Consider the following 26564-nt stretch of genomic DNA (forward strand, 5'->3'; position numbering starts at 1 on the left):
GTGCCGGGAGGAAGTTGAACGTTCGCAGACTCCGAGAAAGCAGCCCCGGAGGCTGTAGGGGTCTGGGCCGCCATGGAGGAGCCCCCTTTGAGAGAGGAAGAAGAGGAAGAGGAGGAGGACGAGGCGGGACCCGAGGGGGCTCTGGGCAAGAGCCCCTTGCAGCTGACCGCTGAGGACGTATATGACATCTCCTACGTGATGGGCCGTGAGCTGATGGCCCTGGGCAGTGACCCCCGGGTGACACAACTGCAGTTCAAGATTGTCCGCGTCCTGGAGATGCTGGAGACGCTGGTGAATGAAGGGAACCTGACGGTGGAGGAGCTAAGAATGGAGCGGGACAACCTCAGGAAGGAGGTGGAGGGGCTGCGGAGAGAGGGCTCGGCCGCCGGCCCGGAGGTGAGTGCGCGAGAGCGGGGACTAGCCCCGGGGGCGGGGTGCAGGGAGCTCCCAATGGGAGGGGGGCCGCTCACCTCTCTTGAACATCCAAACCCCTCAAAACAACTCCCCACGAGTATCCAGTCCTCAGTTTAGAAGTGTTGTGTGTGCTCAGTTGTTCAGTCTTGTCTGACTCTTTTCGACCCCATGGACTGTAGCCCACCAGGCTCCTCTGTCCATGGGATTTTCCAGGCAAGAATCCTGGAGTGGGTTGCCATGCCCTCCTCCAAGGAATCCAGGGATCGAACCTGAATCTCTTATGTCTCCTGCATTGGCAGGTGGATTCTTTATGACTGCTCCACCTGGGAAGCCCAGAAGCTTTATGATAGGTAACATTAACTGAGCACTTACTAGGTGCTGGGGTATGCACTGAGTATGTTCTAAAGCAGAGGCTTCCTGCGGAAGAGGGAAGGGCAGAGTCTTAACCACTGGACCACCGGGGAAGTCCATCTTTACTTGCAGAAGACAGGTTGATGGGGACCTTGAGCAGTGGTTCTCAAGCTTTACTGTGTTACTCGCTCAGTCATGACCAACTCTTTGCGACCCCATGGACTGTAGCCGGCCAGGCTTCTCTGTCCATGGGATTCTCCAGGCAAGAATACTAGAGTGGGTTGCCAGTTCCTTCTCCAGGGGATCTTCCCCACCCAGGGATAGAACCCAGGCCTCCTGCATTGCAGGCAGATTCAGTACCATCTGAGCCACCAGGGAAGCAGGCATTTCATGCTTTTATCAGGCATCAAAATCACCTTGAGTGATTAAAACACAGATTGGCTGGCCCCAGTGCCAGAGTTTCCAACTCAGTAGGTCTGCAGTGGGACCTAGAATCTACAACTTTTCACAGGTTCCAAGATGATACAGGTGCTCTAGGTCCAGGTTTCACGATTTGAGAATCTTTGACCTGGAGTAAGACATACATTTTAACTATAGAGAAATTACTGCTTATGACCACAGAAAAATATGTACAAGAATATCCAGGGCAGTTTTATTCATAATTGTGTCAAATTGGGAATCCAGAGGGAACAGAGGAATGGATTTTTTAACTTGTGGTATGGAATACTACACAACAATGAGAAGGTACCGAAACAGACAACTATATGGATGAATCTCACAGATACTGCATTGAGAGGTAGAAGCCAGGTACAAAAGAGAGCCTCCTGTACATAGAATTCAAGAATAGGCAAAGTAATCTTTATATAAAATTTTTGACTGCACCAGGTGGCATGTGGATTCTTAGTTCACCAATCAGGGATCAAACCCAAGCTCCCTATATTAGTAGTGTGGAGTCTTAACCACTGGACCACCAGGGAAGTCCCATCTTTACTTATAGAAGACAGGTTGATGGTAATCCCAGGATGGGAGAGTGGGAGAGAACAGGAAGGAAATATATAGGGAACTAATCTGGGTGTGGTTACTTGGGTATACACATATGGTAAAAATCATCAAGCTATAAATTCAAGATTAGTGCATATTTCTGTATATATGTTATACCCCCATTTTACAAACTTACATTTTGCATCAATATTCAGAACTGATGAAACAAAAAGTTTCAAGAAACAATTTATCCTAACTCACCCTTACTAAACATGATATATAGTCATACTTTCCTATTCTATTTTTATGAATTTTTAAATTATTTTGTAACTCACTAAATTAATATCACAACTCTCTAGTAGGTCTCCAGTTACAGTTTTAAAAAAAAACCTTCCTGAAGTGAATTATTTCATTTGATCCTCATACTATTATTATTCCCGTTTTATAGAAGCGGAGACATAGAACGATTAAGTAATCTGCCAAGGACTTGGAGCAAGTAAGAGGTGGAGGCAGGATTTTAGTTCAGAGATGCTAGTCTGGTTTTTTTTTTTTGGCTGTGCTGGGTCCTCATTGCTTCTTGAGGGCTTTCTCTATTTGCAGCGAGCAGGGACTACTCTAGTTGCGGTGCACAGGTTTCTCCTTGAGGCGGCTTCTCCCATTGTGGAGCACAGGCTTGGTTGCCCCAGGGCATCTGGAATCTTCCCAGGCCAGGGATCGATCAAACTCATGTCTCCTGCATTGGCAGGCAGATTCTTGTCTACTGAGCCATCAGGGAAGTCCTCAGAGATGCTAGTCTTAACCACACAGTGCTGAAGTACAGACCTGTAACTTTGCTTGTGGTGACATTGGTGAGTGACTACACTGTGAGGGCCCTGGAGCTATGGAGCTAAATTAGACAAGGTCCCTGCCTTCATGGAGCCTCACAACTAGTGGGAGAAGCGAGACACACAGACCTTCAAAACCAGCCCACAGGATTACAGACCGAGAAGTGCGCCATGAAAAGACAACAGGAACAGGGTGGCTGAAATTCACAGGGAAGAGTGAAGATTTCTGGTAGCTTTGTTGGTACACTTTTACTTCACCTACTCATTAGTCACGGTGACAATGCTATTTGAAGAGAAGGTTCTTCTTTAGGATCTGTCATATGAGATGGTTGAATATCATTAGAAGCCTGACTTTTGAGATTCAAGAACAGTTAAATGACTTGCCCAGGATCCCTCAGCTCACATTTTGCGCTTGTTTCCTGTCATCTCCAACTCCAGACACAAAGATAGACCCATGATGGATCGTAAACAGCGTGGTTTGAATAGGGCCCGGGCCATTTTCTGCCTGGGGCATAGCAGACAAGCTTCATTAGCCCCAGATGAGCTAGCACATTTTCCTCCCAAACCATAGTCTTGAGAACGAGCGTGGGGGAAAAGGCAGAGAGAATGAATATTTAATGCCGCTAGACAGTTTATAAAAATATGCCCTTGTCTTTTTTTTTTCTTGTTTTTTTAATTACTATTTTTAGCTGTGGTAAAGTAGAGGTGAAATTTACCATCTTAATCATTTTTCAGAACAGAGTTCAGTGGCATTAAGTCAATTTACATTATTATGCAACATCACCACCGTCCTCCAAAATGCCCATCTTGCGAAACTGAAATTCGGTGCCCACTAACCACTAACTCCAAATTTCCCTTCTCCCCCGCGCCTCTGGTAATTCTGTTCTCCTTTCTGTCTATGTGAATTTACCTATTCTAGGTACTTCATATAAGTAGAATCAGATGATTTTTGTTCTTTTGCCACTGACTTATTATTTCACTTCATGTCCCAAGGTTCCTCCATGTTGTGGCATATGTCAGAATCTCCTTCCTTTTTAAGGCTGTATAATATTCCATTGTAGGGATTCACCAGTTTGTCTATCCATCTGACAATGGACACGTGGGCTGCTTCCACCTCGTGATCTGTATAAATATTGTTTCTTTGAACATGGATCTATAAATCAATCTTCAAGCACCTGCTTTCAAGACTTTTGGGTATATACCCAAAAGTGGAATTGCTGTATCATGTGATAATTCTGTTGTTAATTTCTAAAGGATCAGCCATTCAGTTTTTCATAGTGACTTCACCATTTTACATTCTATCAACTGTGCCCAAGAATTTCAGTTTTCCCACATCCTTACCAAAGCTTGTTTGTCTTTTTTTTTTTTCTGGCCACACCATATGTCATGTGGGATATTCCTTGTGAAGTCAAGTGAAGTGGAAGTCACTGAGTTGTGTACAACTCTTTGTGACCCCATGGACTATATAGTCCATGGGATTCTCTAGGCCAGAATACTGGAGTGGGTAGCCTTTCCCTTCTCCAGGGGATCTTCCCAACCCAGATATCGAACCCAGGTCTCCAGCATTGCAGGTGGATTCTTTATCATCTGAGCCACAAGGGGATCAGCCCATGTCCCCTGCAGTGAAAGCACAGAGTCTTAACCACTGGACCATCAGGGAAGTCCTGCCAACACTGGTTATTTTATATTTTGTTTGTTTGATTACAGTAGCCATCCCAATAGGTGTGAGATTTTTTTTCCCTTTGTTTTTTTTAAAATTTAAGTTCAAAATTCAAAAGTTACAAAAGTATTTGCCTTGGAAAAGCTCTCATATCCCCTCGGAAAAAATTTAAGCAATCAGTTTCTTAAAGTATCCAGAGATACTTCATGCAAACACAAGCAGATATGAATATAGTTTTCTGTTACTCACACAGATAGTATGATAATATATGCCTTGTTCTGCCCCTTGCTTATTTTCACTTAATATGGCATGAAAGTGGTACTAAATCAGAATATAAAGAGCGTCCTCATCTTTTTTTTTTTTAATGTATTTATTTATTTATTGGCTGTACCAGGTCTTAGTTACAATGCAGGATTTTTAGTTGTGGCCTGTGGGGTCTAGTTCCCTGACCAGAGATCAAACCTGGGTCCCCTGCATTGGGAGCTTAGTCTTAGCTGCTGGATCTCCAGCAAAATCTCTACTTCCTCATCTTTTAATGGCTTTTGGAAACTTCCATTGTACAGTAATATCAATTGTTCAACCTGAGGGTTCTCAGCTTGGAGTTTTTGGAACCCTGCTCCCCGCTGTTCCTCAAGATTATGAGTCTAATCCATGAGATCCATGAACTTGCATGGGAAGAAATTATATTTTTATTTTCACCAGCCTCCAGATGAAATGTAGTACCACTTTATTCAATCATGAATGCATCCATGTTGATGTTTGGTAGAAATCAACACAATACTGTAAAGCAATTAGCCTTTGATTAAAAATAAATAAATTTAAAAAAATCATGAATGTAAAAAACAAACCACAGTAATATTATGAGTAGTACCTGTGACAATCATCAGTGGAAATCACAGGTGTTTTCATGTCCCATTACAATGTAGTACATATCTCAAAACTTTGTTTTTCTTCTGTATCTTATTGGACCTGTAGCTACGTTGTGTTTAATGAAGGAGCAGGTCTTGGGATCATATATTTATTTTTAGATTTTGATGAGTGTATGTTATCTTAGTTGGTTTCCTTGTAATCCTATGCCTTTTGTTTTATACATTTGAGATCATTATTCTGAGGTGGAATCCACATGAGCTTTACCAGACTGCCAAAAAAGGTTTGTAGAACACAAAAATGTTAAGAGTCTCTCCTTAAACCAGTTTCCTATTAAAAGACCTTTGTTTTCCACTCGTTTGCTCTGAGCCGGAGCCTCAGTGGGTTAGTCTGATCTGTACCAGTTGGCCCTTGAATATGTAGAGGAAGTGCACTCACTGGGTCAAAGGAAAGGCATTGACATTTTAATGTGTATTCGTGCTAAGTCACTTCAGTTGTATCTGAGTGTTTGCAACCCCATGGACTGTAGCCCACCAGGCTCCTTTGTCCATGGGATTCTCCAGAAGAGAATATTGGAGTGGGTTGCCATTCCCTTCTCCAGGGGATCTTCCCGACCCAGAGATCGAACCTGGGTCTCCTGCATTGCAGGTGGATTCTTCACCATCTGAGCCACCAGAGAAGCCTGGTGCCACCAGGAACTATTGCCAAATTGCACTCTAAAGGGGATAAAGTGATTGGCTCCCTTTTCGGTCAGTGAAGGAGCCAGTTTCCCCACAGCTTTTACGACAGTGTTTCCTCACGCACCACTGATATTTGTCAGTCCAAGAGGAGGACTGCGGGCACTACTGCCTTTCTTTTGTTGTGTACCTTGTTCTCTTTGTCACCTGTAGAATATTCTGAGTGTGGTTGTGCCTCCATTTATTTAACTAGACTTCTGCTAGTGGACATTTAGGTTGTCTTCAAATATTTGCTTCATTTTAACTTCAGTTTGAAACAATGTCAAACCTATGGAAGGGTTGCAAGACAAGTGCAATGCACACTTGTATACCTTTCACCCTGATTCAGTTGTTGTATTCAGGTGTGTGTATATGTGTGTTTGTGTGTGTGTATAATATGTCTTAAGAAACACACACTGGGGACTTCCCTGGTGGTTCAGTGGTTAAGAGTCTGCCTGGTAATGCAGGGGATGTGGGTTTGATCCCTGGTCTGGGAAGATTCGACATGCTGCGAGGCAGCTAAGCCCATGCACCACAACTACTGAAGCCTAGAACCCGTGCTCTGCAACAAGAAAAGCCACCGCAATGAGAAGCTGGAGCACTGCAGCTAGGGAGTAGCTCCCACTTGCCAAAACTAGAGAAGGCCCATGCAGAGCAACAAAGACAAGCACAGCCAAAAATAAATAAAATTATTTTTAAGAGAACAGGAATAGACACTGAAACTTCCTTGCTTCCACTGCCTGGGGTGTGGGTTCAGTCCCTGGTAGGGAAACTAAGATCCTGCATGCCGCATAGTCCAGCCAAAAAAAAAAAAAAAGATATACAGACTGAAGTATAGACACCCATATACACACGAGACTTCCCTGGTGGCTCAGATGGTAAAGCGTCTGCCTACAATGTGGGAGACCCGGGTTCAATCCCTGGGTCGGGAAGATCTCCTGGAGAAGGAAATGGCAACCCACTTCAGTACTCTTGCCTGGAAAATTGCACGGACGGAGGAATAGTCTGTGGGGTCGCAAAGAGTCGGACATGACTGAGCGACGTCAATGTCAATGTCAATATACACATATGTATATACACATTATTTACTCATTCAAAGTCTGCCCAGCTATTTGAGCAGACATTATATTAGCTGCAGAGTTAGTAAAAGATTAGGATCTTTCACCCTAAATACTAAATACTTTCGTGTGTATCTCCTAGACATACTGTTAGATAACCACAATAAATGATCAAATTCAGGGGGAAAAGTCGGTAGAATACTAAGATCTAAATGCCATCCCTATTCAAAATTCATAATAATGACCTTTTAGCATTTTTTTTTCTGATACAGAATCTAGTATAGAGTTGTACAGTATCTTTAGGAAATACCTCTCTCTCATTTTTTTTTTTTTGGCTGCACCTCTAAGCATGCGGAATCTTAAATTCCCCAACCAGGGATCGAACCCTTGCCCCCTGTAGTGGGAGCTCGGAGTCTTAACCACTGGACCCACCAGGGAAGTACGACACCTCTCTTTAGTCACCTTTAGTCTGGAGCAGTTCCTCAGCTTTTCCTTCTCTTTCGTGACATTGACATTTTTGAATATGTTATGTATCAGTGTCTGTAGAATGTTCTTCAACTTGAGCTTGTTCTGGTGTCTCCTCACAGTTAGATTCATGTTTAAACAAGTAACACATGTTTAGCAGGGTTATCACTCAATTGATGCTATATCCTTCTCAGTGTCTTGGATTAGAAGGTGCCTGATTCAGTTTGTCGTCATTGGTGATGTTTGGTGATGGTAACTTCTAGCCCTTGGTTAAGGTGTTGTCTACAAAATTTCTGCACCAGAAGGGTGCTTTTATGCCCTTTGTAATGCGCAAGTAGCCTATGGGAAAATACTTTGAAACTGTGTAAAATATCCTGTTCTCCGACAAATTTTCACCCAGTGGTTTTAGATCCATTCATTAGTCTTGCCTGAATCAATTATTACTAAATTGGTTGCAAAAGGATTTTCTAACTCTTATCATCTTCTACACATTAATTGGCATTCCAGAGATCTCCTTGGTGGTCCAGTGGTTGACTCTGCTCCCAATGCAGGTGTCTGGGCTTTGATCCCTGGCCAGGGAAGTAGATCCCCCATGCTGATTCCGCATGCTGCAACTCTTAGTTCACTTGCTGCAACTGAGAGTTCACATGCCACAATTATAAGATCCTGCATGATACAGGAGAGATCAAAGATCCCCTGTGCCTCACCTAAGATCTGGTGCAGTCAAATAAATAAATAAACATTAATTGGCATTCTGCTGTAAAGTACAGATTCCCTTCCTTCCCAGTGTATTAGTCAGAGAAATAGAACAATAGGAGATACAGATGTAGCTATAGATATAGATGAGAATATTCATTATAGGAATCAGCTCAGGGGGTTATGGAGGCTGAGAAGTTCCACAATCTGATGTCTGCAAGCTATAGAACCAAAAAAGCTGGTGTTGTGATTCAGTCCAAGTTGGAAGGCTTGTCTCAGGGGCTGATGGTAAAAGTCCTGGTTTGGGACAGTTCGAAATCCCAAGAACCAGGAGCACTGATGTGCAGTGCTAAAGCGCAGGAGAAGAAGGATGTTCCAGCTCAAGCAGGGAGTGAATTCACCCTCTCTCCACCTTTTTGTTCTATTTGGGCCCTTAATGATGTCCACCCACACTGGGGGGATCCCTCCGCTGTACTTAGATCACCAAATCAAATGCTGGTCTCTTCCAAAACACACCTTCACACACACCTCAAAATAATGGGCTAACCAAGTATCTGGGTATTCCTTAGCCCAGTAGGGTGACATATAAAGTTAGCTATTAGATCCCCATTAATTAGTTAATTAAATTAAAAAAGTATAGATTCCTGAGTCCTCCTCTTATTATTTGATGGCTTATTATCCATTCTTGTTATTAATGTTGTTACTCAGATTGTTCAGTTTGGCCAGTAGGAGCGCCTTCGAATTATGTCCTTTTGCTCTGTCTCCATCCCTTACACAATGGAATATTCCAGACTAAACTTGGACTTGCCCTGCTCCAGCCCTAGACTCAGCCTCTCTCCAAGGAGCCCTGGCTCCTTTCTTGGAGAATAGTACTTAGAACTCTTGCTTCTTCTTCTTCTTTAAAAATTTTTAAAAGAGGATCTTAGTTCCCCAACCAGGGATCACCCCAGGGCCCAGAGTCCTAACGAAAGCACAGAGTCCTATCCACCAGACTGCCAGGGAATTCCCAGACTCTTTACCATCAACCAAACACTTGCAGCAGGTGGTGCCTCACCTCATCAGGTCCCTGGGAGAAACAGAACAAGAGGACTCTCCTTTCTGGGATGGAAAGTCCAGCCTCGTGGGGTAAAATGTACAAGTGATGTCCTTTCTTACAGGTGAACCTGGGACCAGACAAAATGGTGGTTGACCTGACAGATCCCAACCGACCACGCTTTACTCTGCAGGAGCTGAGGGACGTGCTTCAGGAGCGCAACAAGCTCAAGTCACAGCTGCTGGTGGTGCAGGAAGAGCTGCAGTGCTATAAGAGGTGGGCCCTGCTGCCCTGGGGCGCCTACGCTGCAGACCCAGATCCTGTCTGGAGCTCCTTGATATGTTACCTATCTGTTCTGATGTTCGTCCAGTCAACTTACTGGAGACCCACTCTATGCTGGAATCTATTCTCGGCACTGAGGGTAGAGCAGGAAATAAAACAGGAAGTCCGTGCTAGGCTAGCAGGAAGATAGGCACTCAGCCAGGAAGCCTACAGTGAGCCCGCAGGATGAGCACGGTGGATGCTGGAGAGAATGTAGAAAAGTGACTTGACGGAGACTGGAGTGCTGGGAGGGGCCTGTGTCAGATTCGGTGACAGGGAAGACCCCTCTGAGGTGAATGACAAGAAGCAGCCAACCAAGTAACAGTTTGGTTGGGCGAAAGTAGAACAGGAAGTGCAGAGGTCCTGGGGTGGGAACCATTTGGCCAATTTAGGGGACCCACCATGGTGGAACTTGGATTGTGAGGTATACAGTGGTTCAGAAGAGACCAGGAGCTGGTCGTGTTGGCCACAGAAAGGAGCTTTAGGTTTTTTATTTTGTTGTTGTTTTACTGGCGTATAGTTGTAATGGCAATCCACTCCAGTATTCTTGCCTAGAGAATTCCATGAACAGAGGAGCCTAGAGGGCTACAGTCCACGAAACTGCAGAGTCAGACACAACTGAGCGACTGGCACACATAGCTGCTTTACAGTGTCATCAATTTCTGCTGTGCAGCAAGGTGAATCAGCTATTTGTATACATATATCCCCTCTTTTTTGGATTTCCTTCCCATCTATGTCACCACAGAGCATTGAGTAGAGTTCCCAGAGCTGCACAGTAGGTTCTCATTACTTATCTATTGTATACATAGTATCAATAATGTATATGTGTCAATCCCAATCTCCCAATTCATCCTACCGCCATCAAGGAGCTCTAGTTTTATAGCAAATGTAACAAGAAGACTCTGGGATGCCTTAATCAAGGGAATGACCAGATCTGATTCACTATTTGAAAAGATCAATGTGGTGATTCTGATAACTGAACAACTTGGTTATGTAAGAGAAAGTCCTTGTTCTTTGGAAAGCCACATAAGTATTTAGGAGTAAGGGGGTAAGATTTCTCCAGTTCACTCTCCAGAGAGTTCAGAGAGAAGGTAGATAGTTGCAGGGGTGGATGGGTCAGTGGATGGAAAGATGGATGCACGGCTAGGTAGGTAGATAGATACATGGATAAGCATTTGAAGGATCGGGGTTAAAAGTATATGGAAAGTTTTTGCACTAATATTATACCTTTTCTCTAAATTTGAAATTGTATAAAAATTACAAGTTAAAAAAAATCATAATAAATATTGCATACAGGAGGAATTGTAGGATAAGCAAGGCAGGAAATAAGGAAGTTGTTGATATAGCAGGTTTGACCTTTGTTGTATCCCTCTCTACCAAGTTTCCCAAAATGTTGTAGTTTACATAGGTATTTCTTGAAAAGGAAGCTCTAGGAAGTCCCCTGGTGGTCCTGTGGTCAGGATTCGGTGCCCTTACTGCCATGGCCCAGGTTCAGTCTGTGGTTGGGGAACTGAGATCCCACAAGCCACATGGCACGGCATAAAGGAGCTCTGTGGTTGAATCATTTTGAGAAGCCTGCAGTTAAGCAAAGCAAGTTTCATTAGAGGCAGGCAAAGGAAAGACCAAAAGAATGAAAACGTATTGCCTACTAATATTTGTTTTTCTTTTATTTATGTATTTACTTTTGGCAGTGCTGAGTCTTCATTGCTTTTCCCAGGCTTTCTTCAGTTGCGACGAGTTGGGGCTACTCTGTTTCAGCGTGAGGGCTTCTCCTGGTGGTGGCTTCTCTTGTCGCAGAGCACAGGTTCTGGGTGCACAGGCCTCAGTAATTGCAGCACACAGACTTGGCAGTTGTAGCTCGAGGGCTCTAGAGCACAGGCTCAGTCAACTAGTATTTGTTTCGTTTTGGTGTATTGGTGGTGCTGCAGAGCACATGGGATCTTAGTTCCACAGGGTCAAACCCATATCCCCTGCATTGGAAGCGTGGAGTGTTAACTGCTGGACCACAGGGAGGTCCCGTGCCAACTAATATTTATCAGTTCAGTTCAGTTCAGTCGTTCAGTCGTGTCTGGCCCTTTGCGACCCCATGGACTGCAGCACTCCAGACTTCCCTGTCCATCACCAATTCCTGGAGCTTGCTCAAACTCAATGTCCATCAAGTCAGTGGTGCCATCGAACTACCTCTGTCGTCCCCTTCTCCTCCTACCTTCCATCTTTCCCAGCATCAGGCTCTTTTCCAATGAGTCAGTTCTTTGCATCAGGTGGCCAAAGTACTGGAGTTTTCAGCTTAGCACTAGTCCTTCCAATGGATATTCAGGACTGATTTCCTTTAGGATTGACTGGTTTGATCTCCTTACAGTCCAAGGGACTTTGAAGAGTCTTCTCTAACACCACAGTTTAAAAGCATCAGTTCTGTGGTGCTAAGCTTTATTTATAGTCCAATTCTCACATCCATATATGACTACTGGAAAAACCATAGCTTTGACTATACAGACCTTTGTCGGCAAAGTAATGTCTCTGCTTTTTAATATACTGTCTAGGTTGGTTATAGCTTTTCTTCCAAGGAGCAAGCATCTTTTAATTTCATGGCTGAAGTCACCATCTGCAGTGATTTTGGAGCCCAAGAAAATAAAATAAAGTTTCCGTTGTTTCACCATCTGTTTGCCATGAAGTGATGGGACCGGATGCCATGATCTTAGTTTTTTGAATGTTGAATTTTAAGCCAGCTTTTTATTCTACTCTTTCCCTTTCATCAACAGGCTTTTTAGTTCCTCTTCACTTTCTGCTATAAGGGTGGTGTCATCTGCATATCTGAGGTTATTGATATTCCTCCTGGCAATCTTTATTTCAGCTTGTGCTTCATCCAGCCTGGCATTTCATATGATGTACTCTGCATATAAGTTAAAAAAGCAGGATGACAATATACAGCCTTAATGTACTCCTCTCCCAATTTGGAACCAGTCTGTTGTTCCATGTCCAATTCTAACTGTGGCTTCTTGACCTGTGTACAGATTTACCAGGAACTCTGCTTAGTGTATCCCAAGCATAATTTCAATTAGTGTTCACAGCAAGCCTGTGAGTTAGGGTAATATTATCCCCAAGATGATCTAAGGGTCAGAGAGGTCAAGTAGCTGCTCAAAGTCCCTGGGCTGGTTGGTGGTGGCAACCTTGAGATGTGATATCAGACAGACTGACATCAGAGCCTGAGCTTTTAATTATCACACCACATTGAAACTTGGAAAGTTTGGAAATATGGGATGTACTCTGAAACAAAACCAAACAAAATTTGTTTTTTTAATTTGACTGTGCTGAGTTTGCAGCATGAGGGATCTTTAATTGAAACATGAAAACTCTTAATTGCAGTTTGTGGGATCTAATTCCCTGACCAGGGATCCATCCCAGGCCCCTTGCATTGGGAACACAGAGTCTTAGCTAATGGACTACCAGGGAAGTCCCCCAATGATATTATTCATTAAATTCATTCAATGTGATATCATTAAGAGAGCAGCAAAGTAAAAATGTCCTTAGAAAGTCCTATCTGAAAGGACTGAATTCTGCCAACAGGAATTTAATTGTCTTCCTTCCGCTGAGGTTGGAACTACGTTAATGGAAAGACCTGCCTTCATCTCATTTAATAAGTGCTTCAGACACAGTTAATTAAAAAGAGGAACTGCTAGACTGCCAATGCCGTAAGCAGCTTGCAAGTGAATAAAGCAACACATGTTGGTTCCAGTTTTGAATTCCCAGAGAACGACAGATGGGCACTTCCCATCTGGTGCAGGCTGACAGACAGATAGCAGGATTCTGTTTAGTCTCTAGTGTTATATATTCTGGAGAAACTAGCATGTCAACTGAGGTGTTCTCTTAGCAACTGCATCAATTTGGAAGCCCAGGCTCATACGAAGGATAGTTTTTAACTGAGGGCAGCTATGGTAGGCTGTATCCAAAGATGGATGCAACAGTTTTTCCCATCCTGCACTCTTTTTGCAGTGAGACTTTGCCACTCCTCTCATCAGAGTACAAGTAGAGTCTATTTTCCCTTTTCTTGAATCTAGATGGCCCTATAACTTTCTTGGACCAGTTGAATGTGGTGGAAGTGATGCTGTTTGGCTTCCAAGGTTAAGATTCTCGAAGGCCTAACAGCTTCCATGTTTGTGCTCTCAGACTGCTGCCTTGAGACTGCCATGCTATGAGGAAGCTCAAGGCAGTCACGTGGAGAGGTCACATGAAGAAGAATTGAGGGGTCCCATATGACAGCCCCAGCTGATCCACCAACTGAACACAGCCACTTGAGAACCCCAAAGTGGACCATTAGAAGAACGACCAAATCAACCATAAGAGATAGAGCCATCTGGGAATTCCTTGGCGGTTTCAGTGGTTTGAATTTCACAATCTCACTGCCAAAGGCCTGGATTTAATCCCTGGTTAGGGAACTGATATCCTACAAGCTGTGCAGAGCAGCCAGAAAAAAAAAAAAAATAGAGCCATCATGAGAAGTCATAAATCATTGTTTTATATTTGTTTGTTTTCACTTTTTTTTTTTTTTAACTTCTGGCTACACCCTGTGCCATGTGTGGGATCCTAGTTCCCCAGTCAGGGATTGAACCCACACCTCCTGCATGGGAAGGCAGAATCTTAACCACTGGACTGCCAAGGCAGTCCCCCATCATTATTGTAAATCAATAAGTTTTAGGGTGTTTTATAGCTGTAGGGAGTTGGTGTTGGACAGGGAGGCCTGGCGTGCTGCAATTCATGGGGTCGCAAAGAGTTGGACACGACTGAGCGACTGAACTGAACTGATAGCTGTAGGTAGTGGGGAAAGGTAATTTTTAGATCAAGCTGCCAGTATGGTTGGTTTTGGCTCTTTCTGGCTTGTAGACAGCTGCCATATTGCTGTGTCCTCAGCTGGTGGGGAGAATGAGAAAGAGAGAAAGCTGTATCTCCTTTTAAAGGGGCACTAATTCTTGCCTGGAAAATCCCATGGACAGAGAGCCTGGTTGGTTGCAGTCCATGCGAAGAGTAGGACATGACTGAGTGACTTCACTTTCACTTTCATGCACTGGAGAAGGAAATGGCAACCCACTCCAGTGTTCTTGCCTGGAGAATCCCAGGGACGGGGGAGCCTGGTGGGCTGCCGTCTATGGGGTCGCACAGAGTCAGATATGACTGAATCGACTCAGCATCAGCAGCAGCAATCCATCATGAGGGCCCACCCTCATAACCTCATGTAAACCTAATTGTCTTCCAAAGGCCCTATCTCCAGATACTGTAATACCGGAGGTTAGGGCTTCAACATACAAATTATTTAAAAACTTTTTTTTTAATTTTTGATTGTTTTTATTTGACTGTGTTGGGTCTTAGTTTCAGCATGTGGATTCCTTTAGTTGTGGCATGCAAGCTCTCAGTTGCAGCATGTGAGATCTAGTTCCCTGACCAGGAATTGAACCCAGGCCCCCTGTACTAGGAGCTCAGAGTCTTAGCTACTGGACTACCAGGGAAGTCCCAACATGTGAATTCTGGAAGAACATAATTCAGTCTGTGGTAAGGGGGAAATTTATGCCTGTAGCATAGGCATAAATTTACCAGTTGGTACACACAACAAAATACCTAAGTGGATCTAATGAGCTTACTGGATCAGATATTGAAATGTTTCATCACAGTCAGGCTTCTTTTGGTTGCAAGTGACAGAGATCTTATTTCAAATCAGCTAAAGTACAAAAGGAGATTTTGTTGGTTCACATAGCTGGGAAGGATCCTAGAATTGCTCTCAGAAATAAAGAAAAAGACTGCATCTAAGACCTCAGGGTTGGAATCAGAGACCCCAGTCATGATTCTTTCTTTGATTCTGTTTCTTTGTTGGCCTCCTTATCTTGTATTAAAGACAATCCTTTTCTGAATCTTAGGGAGCATGACTGCTGGCAGTCCCAGTTGAGCAAGTGAGAGAGAACAACCTTCTTCCAAGTTCTGTACATCAAGTCCAGGGAAATACTCTGGATCTCTTTGGGTCACCTGACCTCAGTATCTTATTGATTAATATCAATCTAGCTCTTAGCACCACCTGACTTAGTGTATATTTTTACATTTCTACTTATTTGTTCGTTGACTGTTTTCTTCTCAATGAAATATAAATTACATGAGAGAAGATATTTCATCTGTTTTGTTCATTGCTATGTCTATATACCTTGGTAGACTATGTAGCTTAGTAATATTTGTTAAATGAATGAATTCCATGTATTAGCTCACTTAATCCATCAATCCTAGAAGGCAGGTACTTTTATGATCCTTTTATTTCCAATTAGGAAATCAAGGCTTAAGTTAAAGCAGCTGTCCCCAACCGTTTTGGCATCAGGGACCAGTTTCATGGAAGACAGTTTTTCCACAGACCAGGGTGGAGTGGGGCATGGTTTCAGTATGATTCAAGAGCTTTACACTTTTGTCCACTTTGTTTCTAATCTAATTCCACCGCTGATCTGACAGGAGGTACCAGTCGGTAGCCTGAAGGTTGGGGAGCCCTGAGTTAGACAATTTATACATGATCATATTTCTAGAAATTAGAGAAGCTTGAAGTACCAGCCATGGTAATTAGATAAGAGAAGGAAAGAAGAGGTATCAACACTGGAAAAGAGGAAGGAAGATTCCAGAGATCTGGGTCAGGATATCTAACTCTAGAGCTTTCAATGATAGCATTATTAATATAATAATAATTACGAAGAAACTTCACTTTCAGTGCCCGCTTCAGCAGCACATTTACTGCAATTGGAACAAAACAGAGAAGATTATGCAAGATGTCATCCTGCATAAGGATGACATGCAATTTCATAAAGCATTCCATATGTTTTAATAATAATAATAATGAATATGTAAATAAACTGTAAAAAAAAAAAAAAAAAAGAACCTTCACTTTCAAAGATGCACAGATAAGAGATCTGCAATAAAACAACCCACTTATTTATCTCATTTTTCCCAGTGGTCTGATTCCACCAAGAGAAGGCCCAGGAGGAAGAAGAGAGAAAGAGGCTCTTTTTCCCAGGGGCAGCAATGCCAACAGCAACAAGGAGGAGAAGACAATCATAAGGAAACTGTAAGTTGACTTGCTGCCCCACGTTGCCACTAAATAGTCGCTAAAGGAAGGAGTGGGGGTGAGAGGGGAGGCCCTGTTCTTCTGCTGGTGGTCCTGCAGCTGATATGCAAACGCTATGCTGGTGTATTATGCTATCTTCTAGGCAGGAGCGTAAGCACCTGACATTATTAATTCATGGGCTCATCACAGTGACCCTATGAGGTAGACACTGTTGTTATCCTTGACTCCCAGATGGGGAAATAAATTCCAGGGGGTAAAGTTCTGTACCCAAGGTCACATACATTGTAAGTAGTGAAGTTAGGAACCCAAGGAAGTCCAGGTTCGACACTCTACTGCCTCCCTGTGATATAATAACAATAACCAGATAATAATACTAATAATATTAAACAAGAAAAACAATAGCAATAATTATTGGAGGTTACGGGGGCTAAATCATCACCTCTTCTACTTCCAACTCTGGAGGGCCCCCTGTCTCCCAACATTAGGACACATAAGACAGTTTCCTTCAAACACTCCCCTTGTTTTCATGCCCCTTTGTTCATTCCTGGTTTCTTTGGTTGCAGCACCTCGAACTAGTTAAAGTTCAGATTCTCAGAAATCAAATCGCTGGTTCTAGGAGGAGGCCCAGAAATCTGGATTTTTAATGAATGCCCAGACAATTGAATGTGGGGAACCTTTGGACAACAACCTGAGATATGCCTTTTCTTCTTTTTTAAAAAAGTATTTATTTATTTATTTGGCCGTGCCGGGTCTCAGTTGCAGCACATAGGATCCTCAATCTTCGATATGACATGTGGGATCCCTTAGTTATGTCATGTGAACTCTTACTTGTGGCAGGTGGGATCTAGTTCCCCAACCAGGGATTGAACCCAGACCCCCGGCATTGGGAGCACAGAGTCTTAGCCACTGAACCACCAGGGAAGTCCCCAGATGTGCCTTTTCTGACTCCAGGTATGAATACAACTAGGCACACCTTAGTTTATTCCATTTCTTAAACAAAGGAAGACAACAGAATTGGAAAGAGTAGAGATCTTTTCAAGAAAATTAGAGATACCAAGGGAGCATTTCTTGTAAAGATGGACACAATAAAGGACAGAAATGGTATGGACCTAACAGAAACAGAAGATATTAAGAAGAGGTGGTAAGAATACACAGAAGAACTATCAAAAAAGATCTTCATGACCCAGATAACCATGATGATGAGATCACTCACCTAGAGCCAGACATCCTGTGTGAAGTGCAGTCAAGTGGGCCTTAGGAAGCATCACTATGAACAAAGCCAGTGGAGGTGATAGAATTCCAGCTGAGCTATTTAAAATCCTAAAAGATGATGCTGTGAAAGTGCTGCACTCAATATGCCAGCAAATTTGGAAAACTCAGCAGTGGCCACAGGACTGGAAAAGGTCAGTTTTCATTCCAATTCCAAAGAAAGGCAATGCCAAAAAATGTTTAAATTACTGCACAATTGTACTCATCTCACATGCTAGCAAAGTAATACTCAAAATTCTCCAAGCTAGGCTTCAACAGAGAACTTGAACCGAGAACTTCCAGATGTTCAAGCTGGATTTAGAAAAGACAGAGGAACCAAAGATCAAATTGCCTACATCTGTTGGATCATAGAAAAAGCAAGACAATTCCAGAAAAATATCTACTTCTGCTTTATTGACTATGCTAAAGCCTTTGACTGTGTGGATCACAACAAAATGTTGAAAACTCTTTAAGAGATGGGAATACCTACCTTACCTACCTCCTAAGAAACCTGTATGCAGGTCAAGAAGCATCAGTTAGAACTGGACATGGAACAACAGACTGGTTCCAAATTTGGAAAGTAGTACATCAAGGCTGTATGTTGTCACCCTGCTTATTTAACTTATATGCAGTGTACATCATGCAGAATGCCAGACTGGATGAAGCACAAGCTGGAATCAAGATTGCCAGAAGAAATATCAATAACCTCAGATAAGCAGGGTGACAACATGGAAAGCAAAGAGGAACTAAAAAGCCTCTTGATGAAAGTGAAAGAGGAGAGTAAAAAGCTGGCTTAAAACTCAACATTCAAAAGACTAAGATCATGGCATCTGGTCCCATCACTTCATGGCAAATAGACGGGGAAACAATGGAAACAGTGACAGACTTTATTTTCTTAGGCTCCAAAATCACTGCAGATGGTGACTGCTGCCATGAAATTAAAAGACGCTTGCTCCTTGGAAGAAAAACTATGACCAACCTAGACAGCATATTAAAAAACAGAGACATTACTTTGCTGACAAAGGTCCATCTAGTCAAAGCTATGGTTTTTCCAGTAGTCATGTATGGATGTGAGAGCTGGACCATAAAGAAGGCTGAGCACCAAAGAATTGATGCTTTTGAATTGTGGTGTTGGAGAAGACTCTTGAGAGTCCCTTGAACCACAAGGAGATCCAACCAGTCCATCCTAAAGGAAATCAGTCCTGAATATTCATTGGAAGGACTAGTACTGAAGCTGAAACTCCACTACTTTGGCCATGTGATGTGAAGAACTGACTCATTGGAAAAGACCCTGATGCGGGGAAAGATGGAAGATAAGAGGAGAAGGGGATGACAGAGGATGAGATGGTGGGATGGCATTACCGACTAGATGGACATGAGTTTGAGCAGGCTCTTGGAGTTGGTGATGGACAGGGAAGCCTTGCGTGCTTCAGTCCATGGGGTCGCAAAGAGCTGGACGTGACTGAGCGACTGAACTGAGCTGAACTGAGGCACACCTTTCCTCAACTCCAGGCTGAAGCAAGCAGCCTGTTGGTCTTGGTTGCTTTGAAAATGACCTGGTGACAGTTTACCAGCTCCTGGACTTTTGGATCGAAAGTGAGAAACAGCTTTGGTCAAGGATGTCAAACTCGAAAGCCTGCGGGGGCCAAGCACTTCATGTGGATGTGTGAGGGGGGTGTAGGGTGGGGTGGGGACATTTGCCTTTCAGTTCTGTCTGGCCAGTGAACAACTTGTTAACAGACCTTCTGATTCTTGAGCAATGCCAAGACGTCGGATTTGTTCATGGAATCTGTTTTCCAAATGCTGGCAAATCATTTAAGCTTAAAAATAAAAATCGTGTGATCCGAATGAACCATCACTGTGGGTTGCATCAGGTCCTCAGCCTCCATCCAGCTCTTGCTTCATTAGTCTTGCCTCCCAGGGAGGGCTGAGGGGGCCTCAACTTCCCTTCACATTATTTGGTCGTTAGTTAGTCAGCAGACCCTCACTGAGTCTATGTTGTGCGCCAGGCGGGATGTTCACCCTGGGGGCACTGCCATGAGCGATTCTGTAAGGACTCTGTTGACTCTGGTTTTACAGGGAAGTAATTTTGAGGGGTCAGAGATTCTGGGTTACCTCCCAGGGCAGATTTAATTAAGAGGCCTTTGTTTCAAGAGAGAAGAGAGATTTTTTTCTTTTTCTGGATCCTCAGGAACAGAGTGTTCCATTAGTGATTCTCAGCTCATGGCACGATGAGCTTCGCTGTCAGCACAAGCTTTCTTTTTTCTTGCTTTTATTTATTCCCTCTTTATCTCCGTCGCCCATTTGCAATCTGCTTCCCGGCTCCCCTCCCCGTCAGCCCATCTCATATGTATTTAATGTGTTCTAAAAAGTATATATTGCCTTATGTGGATGTGTTTTCAGTGGTAACTGGTATTTTGTTTCACACGTCATCTTCATTCTGTTTCCTAGTGCTTTTTTCCCCTTCACTAAGCACTGTCACTGTTTTCTTTTTTACCAGGCACTCTTCTTTTTTAGGCTTTTTTTTTTTTTTTGCTGCGCCATGGCTGCGGGATCTTAGTTCCCAACTAGGGATCGAACCCCTGCCCCCTGCAGTGGAAACTCAGAGTCCTAAGCTCTGGACCACCAGGGAATAATTCTTCAGGCACTTTTTTACAAAAACTTTAGTAATATGTTTTACTAATCCAATGCTTCCAAAATACTGTCATTTTCAACGTGTAATCACTATAAAATATTATTAATGACATATTTTACAGTCTTTTTTTAAAAATAATAAGCCCTTGAAATCTTATGTATATTTCACACTGACAGCATATTTCAATTAAGACTCGTAGTGGCCACTGTTTTGGGCGGCACAGCTTTAAGCAATATGTGGTCAAATGCTTTGGGTTTTGAGAACGGAGTGTGAACGAGCCTTTTCTTCAGTGTTTTTAAAAAGGTATGCCTAACATAAAATTTACCATTTTAATCGTTTTTTAAAAATTGAAGTATAGTTGATTTACAGTGCTGTGTTAGTTTCAGGTGTATAGCAAAGTGATTCAGTTATTCATATATAATATATATCTTTTTAATATTCTTTTCTCATGTAGGTTATAATACGTTACTGAATATTACTCCATGTGTGGTGCAGTAGGTCTTTGTTGTTTATCTATTCTATATGTAGTGTGTATCTGTTAATACTAAACTCCTAATTTATTCCTCCCCCGTACTTCCCCTTTGGTAACCATAATAGATTGTTTTCTATGTCTGTGAGACCATTTTAATCATTTTTTAAAAATTCTTTTTTATTTGGCTGCACCAGGTCTTCTTGTGGGACACAGGATCCTTAGTTGAGGTACTCCGGATCCCCAGCCACAGCACTTGGAGTCTTTAGTCTCAGAATTCGAACTCCTAGTTTCGGCATGTGGGATCTAATTCCCCAACCAGGCATTGAACCCAGGCCCCTGAATTGGGAGTGTGGAGTCCTAGCCACTGGACCAACAGAGAAGTCCCCATTTTTCAGGGGCATTAAATATCAATATGTTTACAGGGACTTCCCTTGGCGGTCCAGTGGTTAAGACTCTGAACTTTCACTACGGGAGGCGTGGGTTTGATCCCTGGTCGGGGAACTAAGATCCCACATACTGTGTGGTGTGGCCAAAAAAAGAAAAAAGGAAATTTATGATCTTATGCAGCTATCACCACAATCCATTTCCAGAATTTTTTCATCATCCCATCCCGAAACTCTGTCCCCATTAAACACTAACTGCTCAGTTCCCCTCCCCTAGCCCCTGGCAACCACCACTCCCCTCTCTGTCTTTATGAATCTGACTACTCTGGAGACCTCATATAAGAGGAGACATACAGTATTTGTCCTTCTGTGACAGGCTTATATGATTAGCACATTGTTCTCAGGTTCATCCATGTTGTACCACGTGTCAGAATTTCTTTCATTTTTAAGGCCTGGTGATATTCCATGGTATGTGTAGACCACTTTTGATTTGTCTCTTCATCTCTTGATGGACATTAAGCAATTTTTTTGTTTTGTTTTAATTTTTTTTCTTTATTTGACTATGCATGCATGCGTGCTCAGTCACTTCAACCCTGTCCAACACTTTGCAACACTATGGACTATAGCCTGCCAGGCTTCTCTGTCCCTGGGATTCTCCAGGCAAGAAACTGCAGTGGTTTGCCATGGCTTCCTCAAGGGGATCTTCCGGACTCAGCGATCGAAACAGGGTCTCCTGCATTGCAGGTGGATTCTTTACCACCTGAGCTACAAGGGAGGGCCTTATTTGAATATACTGGGTCTTAATTGTGACCTTGTGGTATCTAGTTCCCTGACTGAGAATCAAACCAGGCCCCCTGCATTGGGAGCTCAAAGTCTTAGCCACTGGACCACCAGGGAAGTCCCTAAGCATTTTTTAAGATCTATCCACCTAGCAGTGTAGACACACGTCTTGTTTCTAACCCCAGTGATGGGATCCCAGATTGCCTTCTCCCTAGTGTGGACAGTGCTGCAGTGAATATCTGCATGCTTATTCATGTCCTCTCATGGACTTGTGTGTGAATTTCCCAGGGAGGGACATCCAGGAGGAAAATTGCAAGGCCACGGAGCCTATCAGCCCGGGTTCTTGTTTATCAAGAAACCAAGCCTCACTCAAAAGGAGTGGCTGAAAAGATTTCAAGAAGGGACATTTTACAGATGTGGGAACAGAGATAAGGGCTGGAGAAGCACCCTGGGGCGGGCAACAGAGGAGCGAGGAAGGGGAGCTGTGAGGGGCCCTGGGGGAGTCAGACTGAAGTGTGGCCTTCAGAAGAGGAAAACACAGTGGCTAGTGAGACAAGGCCGGCAGGGACAGAGCTGGGAGTGAATACCCCTACACTTCTCTCCTCCCACCCTCCCAGCTCCTGCTGGTGCTTCCCATTGGCTGAGCACAGCCAGAAGCTAAAGGACAAGGGAGCTTGTTGAGATCATCCAGGGATGTCAGCCTCCTGGAGCGGAGAACAGGCCAGAGAAGGGAGGACATGGTTCTGTGGGGGCAGATAGCCCACAGAGTATGCATCTTCTTAGTTAAGTATTACCAGGCTTGTGGGATCTTAGTTCCCTCACCCGGGATCAAACCCAGGCCCCCTACAGTGGAAGTGTGGAGTCCTAACCACTGGACCACCAAGGATGTCTCTGCCAGGCTCTCTTTTCTCCTTTCTTTTCTTTCCTTATTTTTTGCTCGCACTGGGTCTTCATTGCTGCATTCGGGCTTTCTCTCGGTGCGGCTGGCACAGCTACTCCCTCACTGTGGCGCATGGGCTTCTCATTGCGATGACTTCTCTTGCTGTGGAGCACAGGCTCTAGGCACACAGGCTTCAGTAGTTGCAGCATGTGGGCGCAGTAGTTGTGGCACACGGGCTTAGTTGTTCGAAAGCATGTGGAATCTTCCCGGACCAGGGATCGAATCTGTGTTCCCTGCGTTGGCAGGCAGATTCCTATCCACTGTACCACAGGGAAGTCCAAGCTTTCTTGAATGACTGCATGAAAACAGCTTTGTCAGACAAGACCACCTGAAACCGCATTTATTTATTCCCCCAACAAATATTTATTGAGGGTCTACCATGCAGCAGGCACTGTTCTAGGTGCTGGGGTAGAGTGAACAAGCCAGAGTCCCTGCCCTCATGGTGCTTACATTCTAGCGGGAGAGGTAGAGAGTGAACTGGTCAGGACATTTCAGATGGCCCTATATGCACTGAAGACCATTAAATAGGGTGCTAAGAGAGAGGTTGATTGGGAGCTACTTTTTAATTTTTTTGGCCTCACCTCAAGGCATGGGGGACCTTAGTTCCCTGACCAGGGATTGAACCCATCCTCCCTGCCATGGAAGCACTGAATCTTAACTGCTAGGCCGCCAGGGAAGTCCCGATAAAGAGCTACTTTAGATTTGGGGAGTCCTGGAAGGCGCCTGTGAAAAGGCAGCATTCAAGCTAAGTTCTGAAAGACCATAATGATCTGAGTTTTCCCTGCCTTCCTGGCAGAAAGAACAGCGGGTATGAAGGCCAGAGGCTGGAGCCAGCTTGTGCAGCAGAGATGACAGTGGCTGGAGCAGCAAAGAGAAGGGAGGTGAGGTTGGAGTGGGGAGCGATTGGGTCCTTCTGGGCCACATGGATCCCAGTGATGACTTTGGATTTCATTCTAAGTGCTTCGGAAAGACCTTGGAAGGTTTTAAGCTGGGGAGTGACATGTCCATATTCACCTATAAAAAGCTTAAGGACCTCCCTGGTGATCCAGGGGTTAAAGTTCCGTGCTCCCAATGCAGTAGGCATGGATTCAATCCCTGGTCCAGAACTAAGATCTCACATGCCGCACGATGCAGCCGAGAATAAAAAATAAAATCTTTTTGAAAAAACAAAAGTTTACTCTGACCGCTTTGTGGAGAAGCGTTGATAGGACAGAGTCAAATTGTTTCTTCTCCCTAGAAAGGGTCTCCTGTGGTAAGATAATGTATGAGAGAGCATCTCCACCCTACAGAGGGTATCAGATCTGAAAGTGTTTATGTGGGATATTCACTGGCTGAGGATTGCACTGGAAACAAGGCTTCTAGACCCATAAGCTACTGGTTTCTTTCTTTCTCTTCTTGGGGAGTTCTTTGGGTCACATAATTGGAGTTTGAGCCTGATATGGCAAAAATGAAATGTACGTAAGCCAGCCTAAGGACATGGGCTTCCCAGGTGGCACTAGTAGTAAAGAATCCCCCCTGCCAGTTCAGGAGTTGCAAGACTTGGGTTTGATCCCTGAGCTGGGAAGATCCCCAGAAGGAGGGCATGGCAACCTGCTCCTGTACTCTGGCCTGGAGAATCCCATGGACACAGCAGCCTGGCAGGCTACAGTCCACGGGGCCAAGAGTCAGACACGACTGAGCGACTGAGCAAACACTGAAGACACAGGTTTGAAGATAGTGAGGCCTCGACTTGGTGATCAGACAAGCTACAGAGTGAATGAATGAATGACTTTCCGAAGAATTAGGTCATGCTAAGAAGGGTTTTATCTTTGTCCTGAGGACAATGGGGAGCCCTGGAAGGGTTTAAGCTGAGGAATGACTTATCTCTGCACAGTGATGCAGTCATGCTGACTGCTGTGTGAGTGGATTGTGGGGGTGGCGGGGGAGGGGGCGGACAGGAAGGCTGTGCTGCTCATCAGGGTGGCTCAGCCTGGGGGTGGCAGTGGAAGAGATAAGTGGTGGGATTAGGAACATATTTGGGGCATGGTGACTAAAATACAACAGATGGGATGACAGGAGAGGAATTGAGAACAACTCCCAGTTCCTGGCTTGAATGACTGGGTTGGGGGTGATGTCATTTCCTGAGGCAGGGAAGTGGGGGTTGGGAGATGGTATACTTAGGTTCAGGGGGAGGGTGGATGTGCCCTATCGCCTGTATCCACACAGTCAAGGGCTCACCCCTGCCGTTGCCGGCAGAGCTGCTAGCGGGGCTGGGACTGGGGCTTGTCTTTGACTAGAAGCAAGAGCCTGTATCCCCATCACCGACTTTTCAGCTCACTGGCCATCTTTGCGTCTTTCCGACAACCTGAGCTAGCATTGACACTGTACTTTGTGATCACTCCCACGTGTCTAGTGCGTCAGGAGGATTGAAAGTTTGGCGTTCATGCTTCAGGGATATCTTTATATGTGTTATCTGTTATATCCAAGAATTTACATATTAGTCATTATTCATTTTATCATTGTAGGGAACACCGAGAAGTTACCGTTTCCTCTACAATAAAAACCACTTAAAATGAAAACAAAAACATTCCAGACTCCATTTGTCAGGCTAGCACAGTGGTTAAGTGGGCTTCTGGGCCCAACTCCCAGTTCCAAGACAAAATTGTGTGACCTTGGGCCTGTTACTTAACCTCCCAGAACCTCAGTTTGCTCATCTGTAAAATAGGGATATTGACTATACTCAACATCCTCATGCTGTTATTAGTGTGAAATGAGCTAGTAGATGGAAAGCCCTGGAACAGTGCCTGTTGCATAATGAGCTCTTAAGAAATAAACTTTTGGGTGAATGGCCTGCAGGAGCTGCTTACAGAATTTGCAGGGGGTTGTGCACGCCCCACTTCAGCGCTCTGTTTCCTCTGACCTCCCGTCTCCCGCCCCGACCCAGGTTCTCTTTCCGATCAGGGAAGCAGACCTAGACCGGAGGCCATGACTGCGTTCTCAGACACGGAGGACCACCCACAAAGACGACTTCCACAGTCATCTGTCAGTGCCACATGTACCCACTGCACTTGCTTCTTCACTTCCCCTCAAAGCCGTCCAAGGAGGAAGGGGTGAAGCTTTCTCCCCAGCTGCAGAACTGAACACCCCTGAACGCTGGGCCACGGCAGGAGAAGTGGCAAAAGAAATTGAGAAAGCAGAAGAAAAAAACAGTGGGGCCACCTACAGCCCCACTTCAACCACCCAGGGGCCCCAAGCACGCAGATGTGGACACCAGCTCTGCGTCCCCGGGCCCACGTCTTTGCCACACAGCAGCGAAATACACCAGCACAAGTGGGGACGGGGAGAGGATGCAGGAAAACCTGGTATGGACATTGCAATGAAGACTTCACTGATATTAGTGAATATTTGATTTTGCTCATATGACTTTCTATATATGATTTTGTATTAAAGTAAAATGACTTTTACACTTTCTGTGTTTCAGAGTGGCCTCTTAGAGTTATGTGACCTGGTGTAAGGTACTTCAGCCTTTTGGAGTCTTGGTTTCCAAATCTGTGAACTGTATACAGTTGACTCTTGACCAATTCAGTTTGGTCAACTGCGAAGGTCCACTGACACATGAATGTTTTTCTATAGTAAACACCATGAAATTGAAAGTGAAAA

General features: G+C 44.2%; 1 protein-coding gene and 1 non-coding gene across 6 annotated transcripts; both read left to right on the top strand.

Annotated features, from left to right (window-relative positions):
- On the top strand, positions 1 to 26564 carry RILPL2 (Rab interacting lysosomal protein like 2). Of its 5 annotated transcripts, none has more exons than XM_010813955.2 (5): positions 1 to 396; positions 9190 to 9341; positions 16354 to 16467; positions 23722 to 23806; positions 25849 to 26368. In XM_010813955.2, the coding sequence occupies exons 1-5, from the start codon at positions 73 to 75 to the stop codon at positions 25891 to 25893; spliced, it is 720 nt and encodes a 239-aa protein (XP_010812257.1). In that variant the 5' UTR covers positions 1 to 72; the 3' UTR covers positions 25894 to 26368. The 5 variants fall into 5 exon arrangements, with proteins under 5 accessions (XP_010812257.1, XP_024833104.1, XP_005217936.1 ...); XM_024977336.2 differs by lacking the exon at positions 25849 to 26368 and adding an exon at positions 25430 to 25842; XM_005217879.5 differs by lacking the exons at positions 23722 to 23806; positions 25849 to 26368 and adding an exon at positions 25430 to 25840.
- On the top strand, positions 16113 to 16224 carry LOC112442136 (U6 spliceosomal RNA). The gene has a single exon (XR_003030142.1). It is a non-coding gene; the product is annotated as a U6 spliceosomal RNA (small nuclear RNA).

Source organism: Bos taurus, chromosome 17 (genome assembly GCF_002263795.3).
Source record: "Bos taurus isolate L1 Dominette 01449 registration number 42190680 breed Hereford chromosome 17, ARS-UCD2.0, whole genome shotgun sequence".
In the NCBI taxonomy this organism is placed as follows: Eukaryota; Metazoa; Chordata; class Mammalia; order Artiodactyla; family Bovidae; genus Bos; species Bos taurus.

What these genes read in the sequence shown, in the direction of transcription:
- RILPL2 (XM_024977336.2), top strand. Translation starts at nt 73, where the DNA reads ATGGAGGAGCCCCCTTTGAGAGAGGAAGAAGAGGAAGAGGAGGAGGAC. An exon ending in GCTCGGCCGCCGGCCCGGAG is followed by an intron (nt 397 to 9,189) that starts GTGAGTGCGCGA and finishes CCTTTCTTACAG; the next exon opens with GTGAACCTGGGACCAGACAA. An exon ending in GAGCTGCAGTGCTATAAGAG is followed by an intron (nt 9,342 to 16,353) that starts GTGGGCCCTGCT and finishes CATTTTTCCCAG; the next exon opens with TGGTCTGATTCCACCAAGAG.